Source organism: Heteronotia binoei, chromosome 10 (assembly GCF_032191835.1).
Source record: "Heteronotia binoei isolate CCM8104 ecotype False Entrance Well chromosome 10, APGP_CSIRO_Hbin_v1, whole genome shotgun sequence".
Classification (NCBI taxonomy): Eukaryota; Metazoa; Chordata; class Lepidosauria; order Squamata; family Gekkonidae; genus Heteronotia; species Heteronotia binoei.
The window spans coordinates 15,624,746-15,644,875 of NC_083232.1; the positions used below are offsets into that span (position 1 = coordinate 15,624,746).

General features: G+C 47.9%; 1 protein-coding gene across 2 annotated transcripts in view; it reads right to left on the bottom strand.

The window, feature by feature from the left end:
- The window catches only part of XYLB (xylulokinase), a 191,071-nt gene that overhangs the window by 16,468 nt on the left and 154,473 nt on the right, over positions 1 to 20,130 (bottom strand). The window contains exons 17-18 of one of the 2 annotated variants that reach the window (XM_060248074.1): positions 19,086 to 19,173; positions 15,851 to 15,945 (exon numbers count right to left, since the gene is read on the bottom strand). The exons of the other annotated variant lie outside the window; for it this stretch is intronic. Coding sequence (XP_060104057.1) covers positions 15,851 to 15,945; positions 19,086 to 19,173 — 183 coding nt within the window. The remainder of the gene's footprint in view (positions 1 to 15,850; positions 15,946 to 19,085; positions 19,174 to 20,130) is intronic. 2 annotated transcript variants of the gene reach the window in all.

Genomic DNA, 20,130 nt, shown 5'->3' on the forward strand with positions numbered 1-20,130 from the left:
GTATCCTACTGTATTTACTGTGTTGGTTACTTTCTTTACAAAAAGAGCACTCAAAGCAAGATTAAAAAAAAACCCCAATAAAATCCAGATGGGAATCATAATCCATAAGCAATCAGTATAATACTCATGCATATGCCTGAGTATGCAAGCCACCCTGAGCCCACTTCGGCGGGGAGGGCGGGATATAAATGGAATTAAATAAATAAATGCCAGATAGCTGTCGTAAGGCAAAATTCACTGGGTCCGCAGGTGGAGGTAACAGCTCTGGCCAGCCACTCTCCCAGCACTATCACTGTCTCCAGCGAGTGGTCTGACAGATAATGCGGAAACGCACCTTACAATTAGAATCAGAACATTTGTTGACACTCCATTCACCTGGTAATAAACCCATATCCATGCACAATTTTTCCCCTCCACTGATGGATGGTTCTCATTTAACGTGGAAAGGGATGCACAGCACTTAAAATCTCCTGGTTGCACTGTACATTTTCATTTCCCCCATCCAAAAGAAACACATAAACCTATCCACCTGCATGAGCTGTGAGACAGGAAGACAGACAATGATGATTAGATAGATAGATAGATAGATAGATAGATAGATAGATAGATAGATAGATAGATAGATAGATAGATAGATAACAGACAGACAGACAGACAGACAGACCTTTGCTGTAGGGAACTACTTTAAATGCATATCCAGAAAGCTGCCTGAATCAAACCACTGGTCCACCCAGGGCTTTTTTTTTTTGCAGAAAAAGCCCAGCAGGAACTCATTTGCATATTATGCCACACCCCGTGACACCAAGCCAGCCAGAACAGTGTTGCTCCTCAAAAAAAGAAAAGTCCTGGGTCCATCAAGGTCACTGTTGTTTACTCAGACTGGCAGCTGAACACATGAAACTGTCGTATAGTGAATCAGACCCTGGGTCCATCAAAGTCAGTCTTGTCTATTCAGACTGGCAGAGGCTCTCCAGGGTCTCAGGCAGAGGTCTTCCACATCACCTGCTGCCAGATCTTTTAACTGGAGATGCCAGGGATTGAACTGGGGACCTTCTGCAAGTCAAGCAAATGCTCTGCCACTGAACCACAGTGCATGGTCTCAGACAGAGGGCTTTCCTATCACCTGATCCCTGATCCTCAACTGGTGAGGCAGGAGATCGAGTCCTTCTGCATGCAAAGTAGCTCTTCCACAACCCCTTTCCAAACCTTTCTTCTCACCAGTCCAGAGCAGAAACCTCAAACTGCTGTGATCTCTTCCAGTCCCTTCCTCGTACCATTCCCATAGTCACCACCAGTGTTTCCTCTAAGCTGAATCAGTTTGGTGTAGTGGTCAGGCCTCGGATTTAGTGGGAGCTTTACAGGAGTACAGCTCCTGAACCTTTCTGAGAGTTCCACCTCCTCTTCCCCATCTTGACCACTACAAAATGACCCCTGGTAATGGTTAAGTGTGTGGACTCTTACTCAGAAAGACCAGGTTTGATTCCCCACTCCTCCACTTGCAGCTGCTGGAATGGTCTTGGGTCAGTCATAGCTACCGCAGGAATTGTCCTTAAAAGGGCAGCTACTGTGAGAGCTCTCTCAGCCCCACCCACCTCACAAGGTATCTGTTGTGGGGGGAGAAGATATAGGAGATTGTAAGCCACTCTGAGTCTCTGATTCAGAGAGAAGGGCAGGGTATAAATCTGCAGTCATCTTCTTCGCATGAGCTAGCTCACAGTTTTTTAGCCTCCAGCTCACACATTTTTGTCTTAGTTCAGGAAGGATGTCTCCAGAGCATAATAATTTATGCAGTAGCTCACAACTTTAGTACTAATAGCTCACAAAGTAGAATTTTTGCTCACAAGACTCTGTAGCATAGGGGTGGCCGATGGTAGCTCTCTAGATGTTTTTTTTGCCTACAACTCCCATCAGCCCCAGCCATTGGCCATGCTGGCTGGGGCTGATGGGAGTTGTAGGCAAAAAACATCTGGAGAGCTACCATTGGCCACCACTGGATAGAGGGAACGCTGATCACCATCCCAACCTCTCCTTCCTCCTGATCTCGACCTCACTGGAATCTGGAGAAGTGGGAGGGATGATGGTAAAATGACAGAATCAAAGGGGAGAGAAGAAGAAGAAGATATTGGATTTATATCCCACCCTCCACTCCGAAGAGTCTCAGAGCGCCTCACAGTCTCCTTTCCCTTCCTCCCCCACAACAGACACCCTGTGAGGTAGATGAAGATATTGGATTTATATCCCGCCCTCCACTCCGAAGAGTCTCGGAGCAGCTCACAATCTCCTTTCCCTTCCTCCCCCACAACAGACACCCTGTGAGGTAGATGAAGATATTGGATTTATATCCCGCCCTCCACTCCGAAGAGTCTCAGAGCAGCTCACAATCTCCTTTCCCTTCCTCCCCCACAACAGACACCCTGTGAGGTAGATGAAGATATTGGATTTATATCCCGCCCTCCACTCCGAAGAGTCTCAGAGCGCCTCACAGTCTCCTTTCCCTTCCTCCCCCACAACAGACACCCTGTGAGGTAGATGAAGATATTGGATTTATATCCCGCCCTCCACTCCAAAGATTCTCAGAGCAGCTCACAATCTCCTTTCCCTTCCTCCCTCACAACAGACACCCTGTGAGGTAGATGAAGATATTGGATTTATATCCCGCCCTCCACTCCGAAGAGTCTCAGAGCAGCTCACAATCTCCTTTACCTTCCTCCCCCACAACAGACACCCTGTGAGGTGGGTGGGACTGGAGAGGGCTGTCGCAGCAGCTGCCCTTTCAATGACAACCTCTGTCAGAGCTATGGCTGACCCAAGGCCATGCCAGCAGGTGCAAGTGGAGGAGTAGGGAATCAAACCCGGTTCTCCCAGATAAGAGTCCGCACACTTAACCACTACACCAAACTGGCTCTCCAGTTTGAGATATGAAAGGCTCAAAGGGAAGGCTAGGGAAAGCAGGAGGATGAAGAGGAACAAGAAGGGCCAAAAGAGGATGAGAAACATAAAAGCGATACGACAAAAGCACAGACCAGGGTGCGGGGCAGCAAGCAGGCTCCAGGCAACGCATGGCTGGGCAACACACTAGGGACCGCTGCCCTGAAGGGACCCAGGGAAATTAGGTACAATGAGAGAGAAACAAATTTTACGTCTCAACGGCAAGTGCGGTAATAGCAAAAAGACTCCCAAGTATCATGTGCAAAACTGCTGTTAGGCCGTTTTGCAGGGGCTCGTGGGCTTGTAAAAACACCAGCGCTGTGATTATCTTCAAGATAATCGCACTCCTTTCCCCGTGCCTTTTGGCTTAATTAACCAACAAGCCAAGCATCTCCGGTTTTAATAGATTGCTAAACTAGTGCTGCATTTTAATGCTGTAATAATGGATTCTTACTGTCTGTTAGCATATACTTAGCATTATAAAATCTCCCCGGTTATTTCAGTCATGCCTACTGCTTCAGATTAATCTTCCTTTTCCATGAGAAATGTTTTCAATTTTTTTTCCCCCTCCCCCTTTTTCTTTTCTTGCTTAAATAAAGAAAGGGGGGGAAAGACTCAATAGGTTTACTGAAACAAGACACAAAGCGCTAGATGGGCTCAGCTGGTCATTCGCATCCATCCTGGATGGGTAATGAGCAAAAGTTAATTACCATTAGATGGCTCTTTTAACAGCCTATTCATTCGGCCGCTGATTTGGAGGCAGGATAAGTTGCTCCCGGCCAAGCTTTCCAACACAGCGACATCAGCGTGATAAATTAGAGCCCTTCGCCAAGAATCTGGGCCACGGAGGCAGACAGCTCCCAGTTATGGCTTGAATCAAGCTCTTGTCCTGTGAAAATCCATACGGATGGACTTGTTCTGTGCCAACGGAAAGGGCAGTGGTCCTCACCCTTGGGAGGCAGGGGGTCTCAAGCCCTGCGTGTAAACAACAATGATGCTCACAATCTGGTAATCAAAGAGAGAATTCACCCTTCTTTAGTTACTACACTTCATTTTCTATTACTTGTATGAATGCATAAGGGAAGTCACATTGGATCAGGCCAATGGCCCATCCAGTCCAACACTCTGTGTCACAGAAGAACATAAGAGAAGCCATGCTGGATCAGGCCAATGGCCCATCGAGTCCAACACTCTGTGTCACAGAAGAACATAAGAGAAGCCACGTTGGATCAGGCCAATGGCCCATCCAGTCCAACACTCTGTGTCACATAAGAACATAAGAGAAGCCACATTGGATCAGGCCAGTGGCCCATCCAGTCCAACACTCTGTGTCACAGAAGAACATAAGAGAAGCCATGCTGGATCAGGCCAATGGCCCATCGAGTCCAACACTCTGTGTCACAGAAGAACATAAGAGAAGCCATGTTGGATCAGGCCAATGGACCATCCAGTCCAACACTCTGTGTCACAGAAGAACATAAGAGAAGCCATGTTGGATCAGGCCAATGGCCCATCCAGTCCAACACTCTGTGTCTCAGAGTGGCCAAAAAAAAACACCAGATGCCATCAGGAGGTCCATCAGTGGGGCCCGGACACTGGAAGCCATCACACTGTTGCCCCTCCCAAGGACCAAGAATACAGAGCATCACTGCCCCAGACAGACTTCCAACAATACTGAGGTCAGTAGGCAAAAACAAACTGAATATCCCTGGGCCAAAAGAAGTAAAACTGCAAAGCACCCGCACTCAGGCCTTTTCCGCCGCAGCCCCACAACTCTGGAACCAGCTCCCAGAGGAGGTGCGGGCCCTGCGGAACTTAGATCAGTTCCGCAGGGCCTGCAAGACCGCCCTCTTCAAACAGGCGTTCACTAATGATGGTACCAATGTTTACTGCTAAATTAATAATGCTTACCGCCACTGTTAGTCTAGGAATGTTTTAATCACTGATTGGTTTTAATGTGTTCTTAATGTTTTATTATTGTATTGTTCATTTTAAATGTTGTAAGCCGCCCTGAGCCTGCTCTGGCGGGGGAGGGCGGGATATAAATAAAATTTTACATTACATTACATTACAATACGCTGTGGCTAATAGCCACTGATGGACCTCCGCTCCATGTGTTTATCCAATCCCCAATCCCCAGTTTGGTGTTGTGGTTAAGTGTGTGGACTCATATCTGGGAGAACCGGGTTTGATTCCCCACTCCTCCACTTGCACCTGCTGGAATGGCCTAGGGTCAGCCATAGCTATTGCAGGAGTTGTCCTTGAAAGAGCAGCTGCTGTAAGAGCCCTCTCAGTCCCACCCACCTCACAGGGTGTCTGTTGTGTGGGGAGAAGATATAAGAGATTGTAAGCCGCTCTGAGTCTCTGATTCAGAGAGAAGGGCAAGGCATAAATCTGCAGTCGTCTTCTTGAAGCTGGCTATGTTTGTAGCCACCACCACCTCCTGTGGCAGTGAATTCCTTGTGTTAATCACCCTTTGGGTGAAGAAGTACTTCCTTTACAATTATAAATATAATTATGTCTAATTCTGAACTGGGACGTGGATTGTGGATTTAAAAATCCACACAGTGGGAACAGGGACAGAAAGGGGGATTTCTCTGCTAACAGGACAGAAGCTCTAGCTTTGCAGAAAAACCTGATTTTTTTTTTAGGCATTGGGGAGTTTTTTTAAAAAAACCCAAATAATAGAAGCAATGTCTATACTTTTAAGAGATGAATGTCCACTGAGATCTCGGTGGCATGTATCGGAGTTGCTAGGCAACTGCAGCAACGTTGTTGAGCCTTCCAAGCCTTCATGTCTATCCATCTAAGGTAGGGGTGGGGGAAAGGAGGAAAGTGAATAAGGGAAAAGAGGGGAAGGAAGAAAAGAAACACTGAAAAGGAGAAGCTGAAAGGAGTGAGAAAAGAAAAGGCTAGCTAGGTGGGTGGGTGGGTGGAAGAGAAGAATAGAGGACAGGATGACAGTGGGAGAGGTGAAGGCTGAGGGGAGCAAATAAAGGTAGGTTGGTAAATGGAAGGGAAGGAAGCATGGGATTAAGAGGGGCCACTGGGGCCTCCAGAGAAGGAGAAGAGGGAATAGATAAGTGCAGGATGAAAATGAGATGCTGCCCTTAAGTCCTTGAGGGAACCCCCTTGTTTTATATGGTTTGCAGATGCAATAAAAATTTAAAATACAACACAATGCATGCCTTGCCTGTAAGTTTATCAACTTAAAAAGCAGAGTCACTGGGAAGATCTTAAACTGGATCCAATTCCAGACCACACCCATGTGACCATACATAAATTATATCTGTTTCCTTCCCAAACCCTAAACCATAACCCCAAACCACCCTCACCTACTATCTTTGCTATTCAGCAGATCTCTGGAGCAGGGCTTGCAAACCTGCTGGGATAAGCAAGAAGTTAAGATTTCTGCTGCTACAGACAGACTAACATAGTTACCCATTTTGGTCTATCTTATGAATAGTGATTCACAAAAGCTCATCCCCTGCCGTGAATGTTGTTAGTCTTGAAGGTGCTGCTGCCTCCTCTCTATTGCTACAGACGAACATGGCTACCCATCAGTTTGGTGTAGTGGTTAAGTGCACAGATTCATATATGGGAGAACCGGGTTTGATTCCCCACTCCTCCACTTGCAGCTGCTGGGATGGTCTTGGGTCAGCCATAGTTCTCACAGGAGTTATCCTTGAAAGGGCAGCTTTTGGAAGAGCTCTCTCAGACCCACCCACCTCACAGGGTGTCTGTTGTGGGGGAGGAAGGGAAAGGAGATTGTAAGTCACTTTGAGACACTGATTCAGAGAGAAGGCCGGGGTATAAATCTACAGAAAGTGAGGAGAACTTCTTGTTGAGGGTGAAAGAGGAGAGCACAAAAGTAGCCTTGAAACTCAACATCAAAAACTAAGATCATGGCATCCGGCCCCATCACATCTTGGCAAATAGAAGGAGAAGACATGGAAACAGTGACAGGCTTCATATTTTTGGGATCCAAGATCATTGCAGATGGTGACTATAGCCATGAAATTAAAAGACGTTTGCTTCTTGGGAGGACAGCTATGGCAAACCTGGGCAGTATAATAAAAAGTAGAGACATCATCCTGCCAACAAAAGTTCGTATAATCAAAGCAATGGTAGTCCCAGTAGTAATGTATGACTGTGAGAGTTGGACCATAAGGAAGGCCGGGCACAGAAAAATAGTTGCTTTCGAGCTGTGGTGCTGGAGAACAATCTTGGAGAAGAGTCCCTTGGACTGCAAAAAGATCTGATCAGTCAGTCCTAAGGGAAATCAACCCTGACTGTTCCCTGGCAGGTCAGATGCTGAAGCTCAAATACTTTGGCCACCCAATGAGAAGGGAGCATTCACTGGAGAAGAGCCTGATGGTTGGGAAAGACAGAAGGCAAAAGAAGAAGGGGACGGCAAAAGAGGAGATGGCTGGACAGCGTCACTGATGTCACTAACACGAATTTTAGCAGACTTCAGAGGATGGTGGAAAACAGGAGGGCCTGGCGTGACTTTGTCCATGGGGTCACAAAGAGCTGGGCTCAACAGATCTACAGTCTTCTTTTTTTCCTCATGTTCTGGAGAGTCAATATCCCAGCTCAACTGCCTGCCATTCTCTCATTTCTTCCGCTGTCCGAGAATCGCAGGAAGGAAGAAATCCATGCCTGATTTCAGGGGTTTAAAACAGGGACCTTGACACCGAACTAACACCATAGGACGGAAAAATTAATCTCAGCTGGTGCCACCTCTAACACAACACTTTGCAACAGAGTCAGTTCACACATTCAGCTACCACCCATCTGGTGCCGAGTTATCACATCATGTACATTCATGTGTGAACGAACCTCAGAAGAAGGGGCGGGGGGATTGTAATAAATCCTGAATGAGTTTTGTTTCTAAATCAATGGCTTGTCTTTCTTTACTTGGGTCCCCCCACAAAAAAACCCCCTCTCATATACTCCAAAAGAAGAAACACAGGGATGGGAACCAGATTGCTTTGCATGGGTTTTGCCCCGTTGCTCTTCAGACAACTCCCCGGGAGGGCAGCGCTTAACCTCTGGTTGACTTTGAAGTTTATAAAAAGAACCGTCAGTTAAGTGGAAGCAGCTAAACCCGACAACGAAATCGGACCGACAGCGAGATGCAGCCCTGTTAAAAACAGAACCAAACTGACTCATCAGATTATGAACTTCCACTGCACTTTTCATGCTAGCGCACTGGATCTGCTGACAGGCCCTCTGGCTTTGGTTGTTTTCCCAGTCGTGGAGCTCGCCGAGAAGCCTACTACACATCCGCAACATTTTGCAGATGTCTAAAAAAAGAGAGAAGGGAAGAGGTAAGGGCACAGACGGCAGCTGCTGGGTCGGAGACGAAGAAGTATATTTGGAAAAGATCGGATCTGAGGACATCAAGGCCAATGCACGGGACACTGAAAAGGAGAAGAAAAGTATATGCTAAGAGAGAGCAGCTCCCACTGGGGGTGGGGGGAGATCCAGAGGCTTTTTTTGTAGCAGGAGCTCCTTTGCATATTAGGCCACAACACCTCTGATGTAGCCAATCCTCCTGGAGCCTGCAGCAGGCCCTGTAGTAAGAGTCCAGTAAACTCTTGGAGGATTGGCTACATAAAGGGGGTGTGGTCTAATAGGCAAAGGAATTCCTGCTACCAAAAAAAAGCCCTGGGGACATCCCTGAGTTTTCACCCTCCTTTTCTGTAACAAGTGGTAGAACTTAGCTTGTGTCCTGGCACCGTTCCTGATCCTTTCCCCCATGTTCTAGGAGAAAGCTGGGAGGAGGGACTCAGCATGGTGGTAGTGACGCCAAGACACAGGGAAAGTATTATGCACATTACAAAGGGTGACAGGGAGACCTTGACGCGGGGCTGCCATTTTCAACAGCAGATTCACCTTTCTTTCAATCAGAGCTTTTTTTGTAGCAGGAGCCTCCTTTGCACATTAGGCCGCACACCCCTGATGTAGCCAATCCTCCTGGAGCTTACAGTAGGCCCTGTACGAAGAGCCCTGTAAGGAATTCTAGCAGGACCTCCTTTGCATATTAGGCCACACACCCCTGATGTAGCCAATCCTCCTGGAGCTTACAGTAGGCCCTGTACGAAGAGCCCTGTAAGCTCTTGGGGGATTGGCTACATCAGGGAGGTGTGGCCTAATATGCAAAGGAGTTCCTGCTACAAAAAAAGCCCTGCTTTCAATACACGGTCCCACTTAGCGGAGGAATCCTAGGCTGTCTTTTCCTCCTCCAGGAAGAGTAAACTTCTTTGCCATTTTGGCAAGTGGCCATTCACAGAGCTTCAGAGATCCTTCTGGCGTCCTCTGCGGTTAATTTGGACCTTCCTTGTCCTTCAATAATTTGGAGTCAGGAGCAAACCTAGCCACCTCAATTCCTTCTGCCTCTAGCTCTGGATCACTTAAGTTAAATAGAGTTGACTGCTGTGACGAAATGACGCCTCAACCCACAGGTCACTTGTGCAAAATCTATTGTTTTGGAAGATAAATATTTTCATTTGCACTCAGCTCATGTTCAGAGATTATGCTAAAAAAAAAAAACCTTCCCAGTTAGGCAAATGGCTGTAGAATCAAATTTTGTTAGTGAGCCTGCAGTCAGTATCAATCAGTGGGGTTGCCATGGATATCTTAATGTTGAGTAGCCAAGAAGGCTTGATGAAACACAGGCAAGAAGGTCACACAATCAATGGGCCCCTTGGAACAATCTGGAGCCAGAAGATCAGAATTTATCGCTAGGATGGAAGAAATGAAGTCTGATGTGCATAATAAAAAGGAAGGATCTCTTTACTAGAACATTACAAAGAGCATCCCTCAAGAGAACAGAGGGAGTGGGGGATGCAAAGAAAAGCTGTCTGGTTGTTTGTCTTTTCACCTGGCTAGAAGAAGACATGAAAACTGGATGGGCCAACCAAAGAAGGAAACGTGGCCACATGAAATGATCTTGACAGAACCGGCACAAACAGAGGGAGACAGATCTGGTAATTTTTAAGATTTCCCCTCCCCATCTTAATTAATGATCAGAGGGGGAAGAGGAAGAGGAGGAGATGGTTTTATACCCTGCTCTTCACTACCTGAAGGAGTCTCAGAGTGACTTACAATCGCCTTCCCTTCCCCTCCTCACAAAAGACTCCCCTGTGAGGTAGGTGGGGCTGAGAGAGCTCTTTCGATAACTGCTCTTGAGAGAACAGCTCTGCTGAGAACTTGTGGCTGATCCAAGGCCACCCAGCTGGCTGAATGTGGAGGAGTGGGGAATCAGACCCCGTCTGCTGCTCTTAGCCACTGCTTGCAGGCTGGCTCTCAAGACTGATCAAATTGCACTTTTTATCCATCCTTTGCTCAGTTTCAGGAGGGCAGCCATATTGGTCTACAGTAGAAGACTTAGACTTGAATCCAGTAGCACCTCAGAGACCCAACAAGATTTTTGGAGTATAAGACCTGAGGAAATGCTATCATCAATATACAGTCTGGTACTAAACCAAAAGCCACCATCAACCGGCTATGCTGGGAGTGACTAGGGTTGCCCTCTCGGGGCAGGAAATTCCTGGAGATTTAGAGATGGTGGCTCAAGAGGGACAGGACCTCAAAGGAGTGCCGTGCTATAGAGTCTACCCTGCAAAGCAGCCGTTTTCTCCAGGGGGACGGATCTCTATCATCTGGAAATCACTTATAATTCTCGAATGCCTACATGACCCACCTGGAGGGTGACAGCCCTAACTGTCACTCAAAGCCAGAATGTTCATGGAGTCAAATGGATTTACGCTAGCTTTTTATTAAGTTTTAATATTAGTTATAGGTATATTTCATTAGTTGTTATATGACTTATTAGACTCTTTGTCTTGTACTTTTGGTTATAATATTTGCTCTGTGTAAGCACTCTTATTGTGGCATATATGGTATATACTTTGATAGAAAATACCATAAATTGTTGGAAGGAAGGAAGGAAGGAAGGAAGGAAGGAAGGAAGGAAGGAAGGAAGGAAGGAAGGAAGGAAGGAAGGAAGGAAGGAAGGAAGGAAGGAAGGAAGGAAGGAAGGGAGGGAGGGAGGGAGGGAGGGAGGGAGGGAGGGAGGGAGGGAAAGAAAGAAAGAAAGAAAGAAAGAAAGAAAGAAAGAAAGAAAGAAAGAAAGAAAGAAAGAAAGAAAGAAAGAAAGAAAGAAAGAAAGAAAGAAAGAAAGAAAGAAAGAAAGAAAGAAAGAAAGAAAGAAAGAAAGTTAGTTCACTTCAACAGGCTGCCCTGAAATTAGAACTTCTGACCAAATCACTGAGTGGGAAAAAAGAAAGGGTGATCCTGGTTGCTGGCCTGCCTATGTGGAGGAGGAGGAGGAGAAGTAGAAGAAGAAGAAGACGCCCACAGTGACATTGGATTTATACTCTGCCCTTCACTCTGAATCTCAGAGTCTCAGAGCAGCTTTCAATCTCCTTTCCCTTCATCCCCCACAGAAGACCCTTTGAAGTAGGTGGGGTTGAAAGAGCTTTCACAGAAGCTGTCCTTTCAAGGACAGCTCTGCCAGAGCTATGGCTGACTCAAGGCCATTCCAGCAGCTGCAAGCGGCACTTAACCTCTACATCAAACTGGCTCTCAAGGGGCTATGGGCTGATTCATCAGGCAACACATTCAGTTACGACTGCTTTTTCATGCCAGCTGCATCAGAAGTGAGGGTTGCCAACTCCAGCTTGAGAAGCTCCTGGAGATTTGGGGCTGAACCCAGGGAGGAAGGAGGGGGGTACAATGCCAATGAGTCCACCCTCCAAAGCAGCTATTCTTTCCAGGTGAACTGATCTCTGTAATCTGGAGATAATTCCAGGGGATCCCCAGGCCCCACCTGGAGGCTGGCATCCCCAAAAGGCAGGTGAAAATGAATATTTCAAAATGCGTCGCCGAGACCTTTGAGAGAGCGGCTCCCCGAATCCAACCCTCTAGGCTGGAACCGACCGTTTTTCATTCCCATCTCCAACAAGCTATTTTCTGCCAGTGAATTACAATTTGCTTGGCATAATTACTTGCGCTGTCGCTGCCGCTTTCCGCTGCAGAACGTGTCCTCAGGAGGAGGCGGAGAGTCCCCAAGGGCTTAATAAGCAGTGCTAAACCCTTGATATCCCTGTACTTGTAGCTAATCCCACCTAAGAGAGTTTCCACCGGTGGCAATAGGGCACTGATTTACAAATGCAATAAAGGAAGCTAAGCATCCCAACAGCGAGGGAGGCCAATACTCAGCTAGGGAGGCAAACAAGGCATAGAAAGCCCCAACGCTTGAAGCTGGCGCTTTTCAAATGGTGCTTTGGGGCTCCCTGAAAACTCAGCAGGGTCCACAGCAGTGTGTCCCTCTAAGCTGAGAGTGTGTGAGCTAGCTCACCGGTTTCTAGTCTCCAGCTCACACATTTTTTGTCTTAGCTCAGGCATGTTTAGCTTGGAGAGGAGGCGGCTGAGAGGTGATATGATCATCATCTTCAAGTATTGAAGGGCTGTCATCTAGAGGATGAGGTGGAATCAGGGCCGGCTCGCCCACTAAGCAAACTAGGTAAACTCCCTCCCTTCCCCACCCCACTGGCTCTAGCGCCGCGTTGCAGCTATCTAAAGCCCCTCCCCCCACCGATCACTCGATTGGCGGGTAAAACTGCACCGCGGGGCCAGGCCGCGCTCACAGTCTGTCAAGACCAGCATCCTGAAAGGGCAGCCCCACTGCCGCTGACTCCTCCCCTCCCCACTTCCTGAATGGGAGAGGAGTCAGCAGCAGTGGGACTGCCCTTTCAGGACGCTGGTCCTGACAGACTGTGAGCGAGGCCCCATGGCACGGTTCTACCCGCCGATCGAGTGATTGGCAAGAGGGGGGCTTTAGATAGCTGGAACGCGGTGCTAGAGCAGTTCTGGCATTGAAATCAACATGGGGTGGGGAAGGGAGGGAGGGGGAGGAGGAAGAGGTGCGGCGGGGAGGGGGGAGGCACAGGGGGAGCCATAGGGGGGAGGCACGGGGGGCAATTTGGGGGGGCACCAGGCAGCGAGTCTGCCTAGAATGCCATTGGGCATCAGGCCGTTCCTGTGTGGAATTGTTTTCTGTGGCCCCAGAAGGTAGGGTCAGAACCAATGGACTAAAATTAAATCAGAAGAGTTTCCACCTCAACATTAGGAAGAACTTCCTAACCGTTAGAGTGGTTTCTCAGTGAACAGGCTTCCTTGGTAGGTGGTGGGCTCTCCTTCCTTGGAGGTTTTGAAACAGAGGTTAAGATGGCCATCTGACAGCAATGAAGATCCCGTGAATTTAGGGGGAGGTATTTGTGAGTTTCCTGCATTGTGCAGGGGGTTGGACTAAATGACCCTAGAGGTCCCTTCCATGATTCTAAATGATACCAGAGCAAACTAGTTTATACAGTAGGATTTTTGCTCACAAGACTCCACAGCTTAGAAGGGAGCACTGGTCCACAATTAAAAATTCAGTAGAGGCACACCAGCTTCCCTGAAAACTTGCCCTCCACTACCAATCTTTCCTTCCAAGATACTCCATGCAGGGAGAGGGTTGGGGGTGTGGTCATTCAGACTGCACTCTTAGTTAATACAGGATGACAGTGGGGTTATACACAGTGCCCTCTGTTCATTCAAACTGCTGCATGGACTTCTCACTATGAGCAATTAACGTGTGGAATTCACTAACACAGGTTATAATAGCAATGGCAGATAAGTCTCAAAGAATATAAGCAGATTGTCACGTTCTTGGGGTGCAGGCAGGAGAAGTCCAAAGCCAGTCCAAGGTCAAAGTCCAGGAAGTCAAGCAGGAGCCAAGTCACCAATGCAGAATCACAAACCGGAATCAGAAGTCAATGTCCAAAAGTCAAAAGGTCAAGGAAATCAAGCAGGTCAGGATCAGGAAGGAGTATGGATGCGAGCCAGAGAATAGACTTGTTGCTTCCACAAGGTTACCAGGTCCTGGGTGGGAGCCTGCTCCCTGAGTGGCAGTGACTCTGCTAGAACTCAGGGCTGAGAGATCTTGTCAAGCATCAGATCTCAAAATCACCAAGCGTTGATTTTGAAACAAAGTCTTAGTTTATTGATAATCCATTGTGCTCGGGTAGGAAGTGATACAGTATAACTTCAGAATACTTCAGATTGGAAGTGATACAGTATAACTTCAGAATACTAACTTTAAGGAGGCACATCAAAGGTATTTTAGGAATTCTAACACAGGCGTGTGAAACTAACACTCTGGCTACTTTATCTATTCTTGCGGTTTAGCAACAACCTGGGTCCAGGTTTAGCCCTGGGAAAGTATTCCAGGAGACCTTATCTTCAAAGAGGACATTCCTGCATTTGCTACTAGTGAGAACTAAGGAATAGGTTATATGGCTTTGATGTGCAATACATTAGACTAACAGTTTGAAATACAGTTATACAAGGAAAGAAACAACATGCTTGACAGATCTGAAGGATCGGCGTGCCTCATGTCTTCGCTCTGAAAGTTCTTTCCAGAGCCTGCTTTGAACTATTGAGATGGGAGGAGGAGAGCTTGGAGGAGATTGATCATCAACAGCTGACACTGGTGCCTGGAGAGTGATTGATGGGCCAGCTGCTGTTTGTTCAGCTGAGGAACTGGCTGGCAACTCTTCCAGGTCTGTTAACCCTTCCAGCTCCTCCTCGTCAGGGCTCATGACACAGATCCTGCTGGATCAGACCAGTGGTCCGTCTAGTCCAGCATCGTTTTTCACACAGAGACCAAACAGACAAAACACAGAAGTCGAAGCCAATGTTCCCTCTAAGCTGTGAGCAAAAATTCTACTTTGTGAGCTACTGGCATTAAAGTTGTAAGCTACTGCATAACTGAGTTTGCTCTGGGGCCATTTTTCCTGAGCTAAGACAAAAATGTGTGAGCTGGAGGCTAAAAATTGGGAGCTAGCTCACGCTAACTCAACTTAGCAGGAACACTGGTCAAGACTCTCCCCTGCTGCTGCCTCCCAGCTCTGGTATTCTGAGGTTTGCTGCCTCCAAATACAGAAGCTTGTTTTGGTCACCATGACAGGTAACCATTGAAGGACATCTCCATCAGTGCTGGATTAAACCCTGTGGAGGCCCCTAGGCAATCAAAATCTTGGAGGGCCCCCTTGCAAATTGTCTCGGAGTCTAAGCGCCTGTCCCGCCACCCATGGCCCCACTGCAGCCTGCAGGTACCTTCTCAAAAGCCCCTTTGACAAAGCTGTGGGGAAGAGGCAGAGAGGCAAATTGGGTGACGATGCTAGCAGCTGCCACAAGAGGCAAGTCAGGCACAGAGCAGCTCAGGTGCTGGTTGGAAGGGCTTGGGGGGGGGGGACAGGCCTGGGGACATGGCGGCCCATAGGCTGGTGCCTACTCGGCCTATTTGTAAATCCAGCCCTGATCTTCATGAACCTGACAGTCTTTTAAAGCAGTGGTCCCCAACCTTTGTGGCACCAGGGACCGGCAGGGTGGGGGCACCGAATTTGGCCCCGTCCCCCTATGGCCACGCAACCTCGTCCCCCCCACCCCCCCACCGCACAGCCTCATCCCCCAGATAATGACTATCTTAACTACATGATAAATTGACATTGGTCTGAACAGTTATTACCTCATCTTATTATGGGAGGTATTGGTGAAGATCTTGCAGAGGATTGGACTAGATGGCCCTGGAGGTCCCTTCCAACTCTATGTTTCCCAGAGTCCATGAGAATTCCACAGCAAAGGCGCACGCCTCCAATGCATTCCTCAAAGTTAGGTATAACTGGCTCGTGGTGCATGATAACACAGATCCACAGTCCCTAGAAAAGAAGCTTCCCACCCCCCCCCCCCCCGCCGAACTAAAAACCTTTCCTTTGCGGATGGTTCCATCAGCCCTTCTATCTTTCTGAAAGCAAAGAGGAAGCAAAAAACCAAGCCAATCTGATAAAACTGGCCCAAGTGTGCTCACCTGAGCCACGCTGGTTGCTGGCGTAGCGACTAATCTGGGTCCGGGCGCTAATTTCACGACATCGGCCAAGGACATGTTTGTCTCCGCCACCAGCCCTGCAACGAGGATCACAGGCCTGATCAATGTGCAGAAACAAGATGAAGGATGCGCTCGGACGCCCCGGCAAATTAATACGTTGCATTGATCCTCCTTGGCCCGGTCAGCGCTCGGGAGTGAAGGGTAAAGATCTTACATTCCAATGCAACTTGGGCCTGGGCGAGCAGGGATGCCGAGATTGAGTTTACGCCAATCACTCCCCTTTGTCCTGCGGAGGTCAAAGCTAGCCACAAGAGTTGCAAGTTCAACAGTATCAGTAATCATTGAAGAACACCGATAAAGCAGCAAACGGAGGAGGAAATATGGAGAAGTAATGAATTCAAGGACGGAGCATAACCAAAAAGCCCACGGACAAGCCCGGAGATGGAAAATGAAGAGCCAGGGAGGGCGAAGAACAAGATGGAGGAGGAGAGAGAAAGCGGAGAAGAAATTAACCCCGTCTTGCAAGCGGATTTCACCCACCCACGCAGCGCCACCGTAGCCATTTGTGACCTAAGAGAGAAAAAGAACCACCTTGTGCAAAGCATCCCTGCCTGGAAGCAATCGCTTTTGCTCCCCACCAACTTCCCTGACAGCGTTTGTTTATAAGTCTAAATAGTTTGAACCAGAGTGCCCCAGGTTAAATAGACAGCATGCTCTGGAAATGTGTGTGTGTGTGTGTGTGCACTCTATCGCGGGGTCGCCACGTCTTCCAGCTATCATCGATGCTCTCTAAGCCCCAGTCGTATACGGGCAAGGCTTGATGATTCCCTCTGCTAGTGGACTCTCCGTTGGATCTTGGTTTTGCCTATAGGGGGAAACAGTCTGAACAGGGGGGAAAGCTTTTACTGTGAGTGGCTTTCTCTCCTTGATTCATCTCCTTCATGAAGGACAGTTCTATCAGTGGTTAATAGCCAAGGCGACTAAAGGGACCCTCCATTTTCAGAGGCAGTCAGCCTTTGAATCCCAGAGCCAGCAAGCAACATCAGGGACAGGTCTCTGCCCTTATGCCCTGTTGTTGGCCCTCCACAGGAATTGGCTGGCTGATCCAGCAGGTCTCCTCTGATGTTCTTATCAGGGGAAGACCTCAGCCTCTACGCCCTGTTGTTAGCCCTCCAGAAGAACTGGTTGTCCACTGTGTGACACAGGATGCTGGACTATATGGGCCACTGGTCTGATCCAGCAGGGCTCCTCTGATGTTCTTATCAGGGGAAGACCTCAGCCTCTACGCCCTGTTGTTAGCCCTCCAGAAGAACTGGTTGTCCACTGTGTGACACAGGATGCTGGACTATATGGGCCACTGGTCTGATCCAGCAGGGCTCCTCTGATGTTCTTATCAGGGGAAGACCTCAGCCTCTACGCCCTGTTGTTGGCCCTCCAGAAGAACTGGTTGTCCACTGTGTGACACAGGATGCTGGACTATATGGGCCACTGGTCTGATCCAGCAGGGCTCCTCTGATGTTCTTATCAGGGGAAGGCCTCAGCCTCTACGCCCTGTTGTTGGCCCTCCAGAAGAACTGGTTGTCCACTGTGTGACACAGGATGCTGGACTATATGGGCCACTGGTCTGATCCAGCAGGGCTCCTCTGATGTTCTTATTAGGGGAAGACCTCAGACTTTGTGTCTTGTTGTCAGCCCTCAGGAGGAACTGGTTGGCTAAAGTGTGAGACCAGATGCTGGACTAAATGGACCGCTGCTCTGATCCAGCAGGGCTCTTCTGATGTTTTTATCAAGGGTAGACTTCAGCTTCTATGCCCTGTTGTTGGCCCTCCAGAATAATTGGCTGTCCACTGTGTGATACAGGATGCTGGACTATATGGACTGGTCTGATCCAGCAGGGCTCTTCTGATGCTCTTATCAGGGGAAGGCCTCAGCCTCTCTGCCCTATTGTTGGATCTCCCTCCAAAGGCACTTTTTGGCTACTGTGTGAGACAGGATGCTGGACTGGATGGACTAATGGTCTGATCCAGAAGAGTTCTTATGGTATTATGTCCAGGGAAGGAAAGGGCTAAAGATCCCCTTATCCTCTCCCCCCATCACCACTTTCTGTCCCTCAGAAAATCAGCCCCAGTGGCTGCATTTGTTAAAGAAAAATAAAACTTTTAAAGAAATTATCACACGACTAAACATAAAATGTTGTTGTGGCTTATATTTCCAAATCCAAATTGTACATCTCTTCTGGCAGTTTTTTTTTTTTTTAGTGGACAGGCAATTCATGAGGATTATAAATGAATCCATCAACAGGCAGAGCAGAGAGATTAGAAAGGGCAAGGAATACTAGAAAGATCCAGGAAATATTCCCTCCCCTCCCCTGGGTTCTGTATCATCACATAGTATAGCATGCATTTTCAAGCTACTCTCTCTCTCTCTTTCTCTGAGAAATGAGGGCTAAAACTTTGTTTCTGTAATGTGGAGCTGAGGTCTTCCAATTTCAGTAATGAAGGCTAGAACCTTGTTTCTGTAATGTGGAAACTGAGGTCCTCAGACTTTAGAAACAAGAGCAAGAGCCTTGTTTCTGTAAGGTGGAAACTGAGACCCATAGATTTTAAAAATCAGAGCTAGAAACTTGGTGCTGTAATGTGGAAACTGAGGTCCTCAGACTTTAGAAACAAGAGCAAGAGCCTTGTTTCTGTAACGTGGAAACTGAGACCCACGGATTTTAAAAATCAGAGCTAGAAACTTGGTGCTGTAATGTGGAAACTGAGGTCCTCAGATTTTACATGTACGTTAAATATATAGACTGTGGAGGATATATTTTGAGTATGAATTTAAAAAGCAGAATATACCCAGGAGAGGGTTTCGTGGTGCATTCCATGCCTTCTGAGGTTTTGTGGAACCCTATTACTGAAAATATGCTTCCACTTCTTGTCTCACAGTACACAAGTTCTCAAGCTCATGCAGGACAATGCAGAATCCCAACAGGGTATCAACCACAGGCCCAGCTCGAGCATCCTTTGCAACACATGGGGGCTCCTTCTCCATTTTTATGAGTTCCTCAGCAGGGAAGGATTTCCCGAAGGTAAGCAGTTCGAAAACCAAAAGCCTGTAATATCAGAACACTCGTCTTTGAGGCAATTTTCAACGTCTTTCCCAAACGCAGTCAAATATGTATTCTGCTCTCTGCATTTGTACTGCTTAGAAGGCTCTTCAGTTGACTTACCGTGAATTGCTCGGTAAGCAGAACCTAAACAGGCTGAATTAGCAGTGTCAATAGTGTAAACTGGAGCGCAGAACACATCCGACAGGATCTGAGAAGAGCAAAAGCATCGGTTACATCTAAGCCATGGGAAACAGGCAATTTCCTTCCCAGTGCCAAAGCGCCCAGACAGGCTGCTGTACAAGGAGGTCAGCCATGGAAAAGCAGCTCTTGCAATCCCGTCTGTATAATTCCAAGTGGCACAGCAGTTTTCAGGGGCTTGCAAGTAACCATAAAAGGAAACCAGTAGAATTTCTACGGTTTCCCCTGCAGATGATCCGGTTTTGAAGTTTTGACAGAGAGGCAGAATAAACCAACTGAAGAATTAATCGATAGGAACAAGCTATACTGGTCAAAGTATTTTTAGGCATATCACTCGTCGAGAGCTGTACCTTTTCAGTTGGGTGCTTTTATTCTAAACGAACATTTGAATATATGAAGCTGCTTTACACTGAATCAAACTAACGATCCGTCATGGTCAGTCTTGCCTATTCAGGCTGACAGCAGCTCTCCCAGGTCAAGATGAGAGCCAGTTTGGTGTGGAGAGCCAGTTTGGTGTAGTGGTTAAGTGTGCGGACTCTTATCTGGGAGAAATGGGTTTTGATTCCCCACTCCTCCACTTGCACCTGCTGGAATGGCCTTGGGTCAGCCATAGCTCTGGCAGAGGTTGTCCTTGAAAGGGCAGCTGCTGTGAGAGCCCTCTCCAGCCCCACCCACCTCACAGGGTGTCTGTTGTGGGGGAGGAAGGTAAAGGAGTTTGTAGGCCGCTCTGAGACTCTGTCCTTAAAAGGGCAGCTGCTGTGAGAGCCCTCTCAGCCCCACCCACCTCACAGGGTGTCTGTTGTGGGGGAGGAAAGTAAAGGAGATTGTGAGCCGCTCTGAGACTCTTCGGAGTGGAGGGCAGGATATAAATCCAGTATCTTCATCTACCTCACAGGGTGTCTGTTGTGGGGGAGGAAGGGAAAGGAGATTGTGAGCCGCTCTGAGACTCTTCGGAGTGAAGGGCGGG